This window comes from Palaemon carinicauda, chromosome 22, assembly GCF_036898095.1.
Source record: "Palaemon carinicauda isolate YSFRI2023 chromosome 22, ASM3689809v2, whole genome shotgun sequence".
Classification (NCBI taxonomy): Eukaryota; Metazoa; Arthropoda; class Malacostraca; order Decapoda; family Palaemonidae; genus Palaemon; species Palaemon carinicauda.
Window position 1 is genome coordinate 7,618,872 of NC_090746.1, and position 9,604 is coordinate 7,628,475.

At 32.7% G+C, this 9,604-nt stretch overlaps 1 protein-coding gene across 1 annotated transcript in view; it reads left to right on the forward strand.

Moving 5' to 3' along the window:
* Positions 1 to 6,167, forward strand: part of LOC137615785 (U-scoloptoxin(01)-Er1a-like) — a 38,396-nt gene extending 32,229 nt beyond the window's left edge. Inside the window, exons 4-5 of the mRNA XM_068345481.1 lie at positions 3,432 to 3,599; positions 5,560 to 6,167. Of these exons, the coding sequence (XP_068201582.1) occupies positions 3,432 to 3,599; positions 5,560 to 5,754 (363 nt within the window). The 3' untranslated portion in view covers positions 5,755 to 6,167. The remainder of the gene's footprint in view (positions 1 to 3,431; positions 3,600 to 5,559) is intronic.
* The last annotated feature ends 3,437 nt before the right edge of the window (positions 6,168 to 9,604 follow it).

Consider the following 9,604-nt stretch of genomic DNA (forward strand, 5'->3'; position numbering starts at 1 on the left):
GGATTTGAAACATTTCATCTTGGAAAAAGAGTTAGGGAAAAAAGCTAAAAACAAAGAGTTTGAACGTCACATTTCTAATTATAAAAAAACCCCATTGAACCTTCAGGGGAGTCAGCAACCACGAGATTCTTAAATCTTTAATAATGTTCTTGGTTAACTAATGTTGTTAATCTTTCCTAGTTCCAGAGCACCTTTTACTAATTTTACCATATTAGACCAAAGAATAATCCTCCACAAAGGACGCAAGTGAAAAGATAATTATCACAAATTGCAAGCACGGTCTGTAATTAGGTAGAAACCAGAGAAAAAGTAGAATAAGATGATATTGCATTTTCCTCGATTGCTTAAGTGGATTTCTGGAGTTGGCCATATGTCACGGAAAAAGAGTAAAACTTCTGTGTATATATATATGTGTATACATATATGTGTATATATATATATATATATATATATATATATATATATATATATATATATATATATATATGTGTGTGTGTATGTGTATATATATATCATATATATTTATATATTTATTTATATATATATGTATATATATCATATATATTTATATATAAATGTATATAAATGTGTATATATATACATTTATATATATATATGATATATATATATATATATATATATAATATATATATATATACACACACACACACATATATATATATATATATATATATATATATATATATATATATATGTATATATATACATGCATATATAAATATATATAATGTATATACATATATATAAATATATATGATATACACACACTATATATATATATGTATATATATATATATATATATATATATATATATATATATATATATATATATATATATATATATATATATATATATCACATAGCATCATATCTAAGATATGAAGACAGACTCATGGCCCGCCTATTCAACATAAAAAACATTTTCTTCTAGTTTCAACTTTTGAATTTCCACCAGTTCAACTGCCTGATTAGGATGATCATTCCACAATTCCACAATCTGGTTACAGATGGAATAAAACTTCTAGTATACTGCGTAGTATTGAGCCTTATGATGAAGAAGGCAAGGCTGTAAGATCCGAATGGAGAGGGTGGCCAGAATTATGAAAAATCTAAACTGACTTTATTAATAAAGTTTAAATCAGAGTTCCTTTAATGATTAAAAGAATCTCATTATTAAATTTATGCATGTAGTTATAACTGGTGAAAATTCATAAAACTGCGAGTAAAATATTTCCAATACTATTGGTACTCCTAAATGGAAGCCCATGTTTTGTTTTATGAATAGCTATATAATATAATTTTGAAATTACGATTTTTTTATTTATTAAATAAAACACGGATCACAATTTAACTTTAATATCGACTGATGGAACACTTATAAATTTAGGCAATTCGTACCAATGATGGAATTTAAAGATCAATGAAAATAAGACAACATTGTAATCTAATTTTATTTCAAACTCATTCACTGAATTATAATATTGACCAATGAATCCAATTTGAACATTTCATTTGTGCAACAATAGCTACAGATAAAAAAGTTTTAAATATGCGACCCCGAGACTATACAACAAGCAACCACTACACATTCGGAAGACTGAAGATATTAAGGCTTTCAAGAGGAAACTGAAGTCTTTCTTGTTCTCAAAGTGCTTTGATAGTGTGAATTTGACAAACGACCAATATGTGGTATGAAATGTTGAATGCTAAGCTACAACCATAGATCGAAAAGCAGGATGCTATAAGCCCATGGCCCCAACAGGGAATTAGCCCAATGAGGGAAGGAGACAAGGAAAAATTGAATACTTTAAGGATAGTAACAACGTTGAAATAAACATTTCCTATATAAACTATAAAAAAACTTTAGCAAAACAAGAGGAAGAAAAATTAGATAGAACAGTGTGACAAAGTGTACCCTCAAGCAAGAGAACTCAAACCCAATAGAGTGGAAGACCATGGTACAGAGGCTATAGAAAGGATAAATTTACAATTTCTAACCTAATTTTACCTTCTAGTCATATTTATGAACGTTTTAAAAATATTTTCAACACCTACTGCAGATTTCAAATAGCTTTGGGCTAAAATATCAGACTTGAATTTTTTCGACCGCATCCTACGACATCCTGCGCTGTCTATGCCATCTGAAAGGAAGCTGCAGAGGATTCTGAGTAATCTGGTCACTTTCTCTGTCCCATTATCTATTGAAAGGTGGCACATTGGAATGATTTTATGGTCACATGGCATTCATCCTGAATATCGATTTCAATTTTTGTTTTACTTTCTCAGCACATACTTGGCTAAAGCAGGGATAGATCGAAGTTTTCTTGATATTGGTTATGTTCTTGGCATTCTTATGCTAGCTCCAATAATGCTGAATATTTACAGCTTTCTCCCTTTGTCCTCCAAGAAATTGTTTCATTCCTACATTTTCCACTTTATCTATAAGGCATTGAATGAAAAGCAATGGTTAAAATGATACCGATGCTATAAACCAAGCAGCATTTTTCACATTCTAAACCGAAATTTTTATGGAACAAACTGATCATAACATTTTAATGAAGGTACAGCCCAATTGGTATTTGAAGGATTAACTCCCTTGAAATAAGAGTAGTACTATATTATTTGGGGTCCATGAAAAAAAAAAAAATACGTATTATTGAACTTAGCTACTTTGGAAATTGGACAGGAATTTATTTTTCTTATATATTACAATTTCATATTGATCTGACAATAACAAAATGATAGGAGTATTACAACTCTTGCTTGAGGTTACACTAGGGCACACTATTCTTTCTTATTTCCCTTACTCTATGTTTTGACGTTTTTATAATTTATGCATGAAAGATCTATTTTAATGTTGATACTATTCTTAGAATATTTTATTTTAGTTGTTTATTGCATCGCTTATAGTTTATTTATATCCTTATTTCCTTTCCCAACTGGGATATTTTTCCCTGTTGGATACCTTGGGTTTATAGCAACCTGTTTTTCCAACTAGGGTTGTAGCTCAGCTATTATTATTATTATTATTATTATCATTATTATTATTATTACTTGCTTAGCTACAACCCTGGTTGGAAAAGCAAGATACTTTAAGCCCAAGGGCTCCAACAGGAAAAATAGGCCAGTGAGGAAAGGAAATAAGGAAATAAATAAACTACAAGAGAAGTAATTAACAAATAGTAAATTATTTTAAGAATAGTAACAACATTAAATTAATCTTTCATATATAAATTATAATAAAAACTTTGAAAAAAACAAAAGTAAGAGAAATAAGACAGAACAGTGTGCCCGAGTGTACCCTGAAGATAGTAATGATGATAATGATGAGAATGACTTGTTAACCCAAATAATTTTACTGTTGCATTCCCTTCTCTCATTCCAATCTTTTTTTTTTCTTTTTACACAGCAAGTGTACGACTACCGATGCCAGTCTTCGGAGAACGACCCAGATGCCGACTGCATCTTCGGAGTAGCTGGACAGGACTACCCAACACTCCACTCGGTGCCCAGTACCAAGTTCTCCTGCCAGTCACTCTTGCCTGGCATTTACGCCGATCCCGATGCTGCTTGCCAGGTAGGGCATTTACCTAATGTGGAGGCCGATGTGGTAACGTCCCTGACTCGTGAATGCCAGACTGGGGTTCGAGTCCCGCTCGAACTCGAAAGTTTCTTTGGTCAAACCAACCTCACCATCCTTGTGAGCTAAGGATGGGGAAGGGTTGGAGGAGCCTATTGGTCTATCTGCTGAGTCATCAGCAGTCATTGCCTGGCCCTCCTTGGTCCTAGCTTGGGTGGAGAGGGGGATTGTGTACTGATCATATATAAATATGGTCAGTCTCTAGGTCATTGTCCTGCTTGGTAGTGAAATGTCACTGTCCCTTACCTCTGCCATTCATGAACGACCTTTAAACCTTTAAACAGTTATGCAATGACTTCATGATGCCATTCTACTCAAAATATGTTCGTTTAGTTAATATCACGTTTCCTCTCCTCAATATACTTATAATTTTTACCTATTACGGTATATTGTAGTATATCTTTTGACCCTTAAATTTCGAAAGGATGGGTTTCTTAATAACTAAAACTAATGATTTTTGAAATCCCAATATCTCTATTTTCATGTTTTTAGCTGGACAATTGTTTAGCTCTTGATGAAGTGAAATTTCCAAAACTTTGAATCCTAGTTTCTCTGGGGAGACAGGATAGCATTTGAGAACAACGTTAGTTCATTAACCATGTCGTGATGTAATAATATATTAGTTTTCACTTCTCAGTAATATACCGAAAAAACTAATAGAAATAAGCCCTTGAATAATGAAGATGGTGCAAACATATTTTGATTCGTGTAAGGCAATATAAAACAGTATTCTTTTAATATATAGAAGTTTAAAGACAGAAATATATTTAACTGATATTTTTTAAAAAGGTAAGGTATTTGACGATCAATTTTCAAAGCGAAAACATTTTTGGCACCCTCGAATTCTTCCTCTCCTAAACACATCTCATTTACTCTTTCCCCTGCATTATCTCATACCAGAGAATGCTTCACGGATCATGACACTGTATTCTTCATCATACCTTTCTCTGCCTTCCTCTGTCCTTATCTCTGTTATATACATGTCCGTACGTCTCTGTACTGACAGACGACTGTACCAAAGCCATTCATCAAAATTATCCTCTTTATTAACCCCCTCTCCACTTCCTCTGTGATTTCATTCATGTTTGAACATCACTTTCACTGTATCTCACGTCCCTGACGCTGCCTCTGCCAGAGGTCAAGAGAGGCTGCCTCATCAGCGCACGCAGGTTCCCACAGGATTCCCACGACCGAAGAAGACTTGCCACATGCCTTTCCTTATTGCCATTGTGTCGTCGATGAAAGTTCCTGTTTCTACCTTCACCCCTTCCTCTTTGGGTGGGACGCCTAACCAATCCTCATATTTTCAACCTTTCCATATCTTTGCCTTTTTTTTTTTAGGTAAAATACTTTCGAAAGCCCGCAGTATTTATTTACAAGGGGAACAGTGAAATCTTTATAGGAATTTATTTGGTCATGAAAAATGGGGAAATATTAAGAATTTCATTCGAGACTTCTATAAAGTGCACGTTGAAGTTAGAGTTCTCTTGCTTGAGGGTACATCAGCCACACTATTTTATCTAATTTCCCCTCCTCTTGTTTTGTTAGTTTTCATAGTTTATATAAGAAATATTTATTTTGATTTTACTCTTCTTAAAACATAATTTTCATTGTTTTCTTTCCTCACTGGGCTATTTTCCCTATTGGAGCCCAAGGGCTTATAGCATCTTGATTTCCCAACTAGGGCTGTAGCTTAGCAAGTAATAATATAAAACTGCAATTGGCCCCCTACTATGAAAAGAAACAGTAAATTCATAATTTTTCGTTAACAAAACGGTATTTCTGCTTACGTTCATAACTTAATAAGTACTTTCGCGTGTACGCTGTGTTTGTACAATTTGTAATACACCCAAAAGTTACACAGCTCATGACTTAACATAACTTTCTCTGCCAACAGGTGTACCACATGTGTCTGCACGACGGTACGGTCCATTCGTTCCTGTGTCCCAACGGTACAGTGTTCAACCAGGAATACTTCATCTGTGACCTTTGGTTCAACGTGGATTGCAATCGAGCTGTTTCATTCTATTCCTTGAACGAAAATATTTATAAGGATCCCGAACCCACAGACTCTCACATTAGCTACGCCTAAAGTGAAAGGCATTAATATATGCCCCCCCCCCACTCTCTCTCTCTCTCTCTCTCTCTCTCTCTCTCTCTCTCTCTCTCTCTCTCTCTCTCTCTCTCTCGTATCTATTAATGACCTCCAGTGGTTTATCTGAGCTCCTTCCACAGGGGAAAATCTAAACTGAAACGACTTTAAATCTTCTCTCTCTCTCTCTCTCTCTCTCTCTCTCTCTCTCTCTCTCTCTCTCTCTCTCTCTCTCTCTCTCTCTCGTATTTATTAATGATCAGTCGATATTCGTTTACCTGTGCTTCTTTCACAAGAGCAAATCTAAACTGATTTTTGATCTGAAACAACTTAAATCTTCATTCTCTCTCTCTCTCTCTCTCTCTCTCTCTCTCTCTCTCTCTCTCTCTCTCTCTCTCTCTCTCTCTCTCTCTCTCTCTCTCTCTCTCTCTTGTAACTCTAGTATCTATTAATGATCTCCAGTCGCTATTTGTTTATCTAAACTTCTTTCACAAAACCAAATCTAAACTGAAACGACTTTGAATCTTCTCTCTCTCTCTCTCTCTCTCTCTCTCTCTCTCTCTCTCTCTCTCTCTCTCTCTCTCTCTCTCTCTCTCTCTCTCTCTCTCTCAGCTCTAGTATTTATTAATGCTCTCCAGTCGATATTTGTTCATCCGAGCTTCTTTAAAAAAAGCAAATCTAACCTTGAAATTGGTATTTGAATTGACTTATAAAATTTACTCCCTGAATGGCAAAAACAACAGCATTTGTTTGTTAAATTATTTTTACCCTTTTTACAGCTTTGAGAGTTTTTTTTATTAATTCTCTTCTAGATTATTCATATATTTGTCTTTATGAAACATTTTGTTCTACTCTAATTACCGCAGCATGTATTGGACACATGCAAAAATGTGCACGTACAACAGATCCCGAGTATGTATGCACTTATTCGCAATAGTTAATCGTTAAATTAGTGAAAAAAAAATACTTTAATTTCATTTCTCGGTTCTAAATGATTGGAGGTATTTTTGTTGTCCGGACTTACTTTCTATTACTTAATAATAACCAGTACTTCTGAACTAAACTCTGATATTTTGTGCTCACGAAAAATATACCGAAAGTAAAATGACCTTTTTTAGAAACCATTGCTCGTATGAATTCCTTACACTGTTGATCAGTGCTCTCATTTTCCAGGTAATTACCTCAGATTAAGTAAATTTGGTTGATTTAAGGAAATTTCAAGAGCAATGATACTTTCAAGGTAATTTCAAGGTAATTTTTTTCATTAGGTAATCTTTTGATTATAGAGTAACATTGTATATCTGAAATTTATCTTTCAGATTTTGCACAAATCTTCTGTTAATGATAATATAATTGTTTTGCGTTTTATGAGCTTTGTTAGTATTTAAGGTAATTCTCCCAAATTTGAGTTAATTTCTGAGGTAATCCTTTGAACATCATATGAGAGTCCTGCTGTCAATGTGAACTAAGGTCTTGTCTTCGGTGTTTGGAAAATTCTGAACATTATTTTTTTTTATAAGCATTTAAGCTTCTCTCTCTCTCTCTCTCTCTCTCTCTCTCTCTCTCTCTCTCTCTCTCTCTCTCTCTCTCTCTCTCTCTCTCTCTCTCTACAACCTCACAGATTCTTTTTTACGATAACTATACTTTTTTTTTCTACTATGAAGTTTTTCAGGTAGAAGTAACTTTCCTAATATGATTAACTATGATGCTATAATTCTCTTCCAAGACGAAATTATTCCCGTACTTAAAAGTTATGGCTCTTTGAACATTTCTTTATATTTCATATATTTCCTATTTCTTATTTTTAATTCCTTTTTTGCTTTATCAACACTTTCTGCTGATTCCATTAAAAGTTCTTTAAGCTTTTACATTTTATAAAAAATCTTTTTAGCATAAATTATAAATTTTAATTTCTCCACAAAAAATAGAATGAAAGCAGTCTATAATTAATTGATTAATACACTAAATGTATTTTGTTTTAAAATACTCATGCTTTCAAGTCTATTAATCTTCAGCATTTTTCCTGTGCAATAAATGTGATATTTTTTCACTGACTCAGTTCAAAGTTGCAGAAATGAAATGCTGTATTATGAACTGTGATGTAGAGTTAGGACATAGATTATATTTTTGTAGTCGTAATTCTTGTTCGTTCCTTCTATCCTCGTTATCTTTAGTTATCTGTCCTTTTTCATAGTTGCCTTGAACTGTCCGTCTTTTTTTTACTCTACGGAGAAAGCTTGCCAGATTCGGTGAAAACTTGTCAAGTAATTTAGGGTTACGTTTTGGGTGGGCAAACTTTAGTCTTTTTGAAAGGTAGATAAATTCCTATTAGAAAAAAAGACAGCATATGTTACGAAATTGTATTATGAATATATTTTCTCAACGTCAGCTACTAAGACTAATAACTTGAATGTACAAAAATTTAAAAACCATAATAGCTGACAGAAACAGCATCTAATTGGATAGCTAACACCTTTTGGCATTCATCTTAAAAGAAAACTGCTGATGATGCAATAACTTGCCATAACTTTTGCCGCTGGCCACTGAAACGTATTCCTCTTTAAAAGGGGGTCAAATCTCGAGTTTCTTTCATCTACCTATGATTTTCGTTTTACCCTGTTAGTCTAATAATGTTCTCTATAATGTAACTCGCATTTAGGCCGTGGAGTCTAGTGTCACAACGGTGGCTCAGTTACCAGCTATTTACGAATTGTATAAACGTAAATCTATAATGCTTAAATCTTTAAGTCATAGGTAAGAAATAAAGCTGTAGTTCTATTTATACAGAAAAATAGTTTTTTATAGAATAATTTTTAATGATTTAGTCTTAGACTCTAGATTAAAAGTGAATTTAAACAAAGGTAATCCTTGATTGATTTCCTATTTTGTCTCATGACACTATGCAAAAAAAAAAAAAGATGTATTTGTTTATAAAAGATACGAATATTTTAAATTATTTATTTTTTCCTGGTGTTGTATGTATGTATATATGTGTAATTCTATGTAATAAAACTAACTGGGAATACATATCTTCTCATTGCTCCTGAATACTGAAACAGAGCCAGTGACTCCAAAAATATGGTAAAAAATTAATGTGTTTTCTTTCAGATTCGAAAATTTCAATTATATCTAGCTTTGCATATCTCTTTTCACATTTCAAAGCATATTTTTTTCATAAGATATTTTACTATACTTAATTTATTTATTGGGTTCTCTTGCTTGAGGGTACACTCGGGCACATTATTTTAATGATGTTACTGTTTTTAAAATATTTTATTTCAATTGATTACTTATCTTGTAGTTTCCTTATTTCCTTTCCTCATTGGGCTATTTTCCCTCTTGGAGCCCTCGGTTTTATAGCCTCCTGCTTTTCCAACTAGGGTTGTAACTTTATAAATAATAATAATAATAATAATAATAATAATAATAATAATAATGATAATAATATTTAAGTTTTCAATTCATATGGTAATGATAATCATGGTATATAGAAATATTTAGGTTTAGTAAATGTTAAGACCTAGTAAATGCATGAAATATAGTTATGACGTCTCTTCAATGAGTTTGCAAAAATATCTAAATCACATTAATAAAAAACTACTATGATGAATGGGAATACATTTAAAACGAACAAAAGAAATAAAGGAATTTATTTTCGATTCCTTTCTCGTGTTCCATTAACTATTGTATGGCGTTGACAAATACGTTTTCTGATATACAATTGACAAAAGACATCGTGACTTGCAAGTTGAAGCAAGGACGCTCGATTGATGTCTACCGAAAGAATTGGTTGAACAAAAGATGAAACGAAAAGAACGCAGATCTAAAGGAACTTCAAATTTCATCTGTC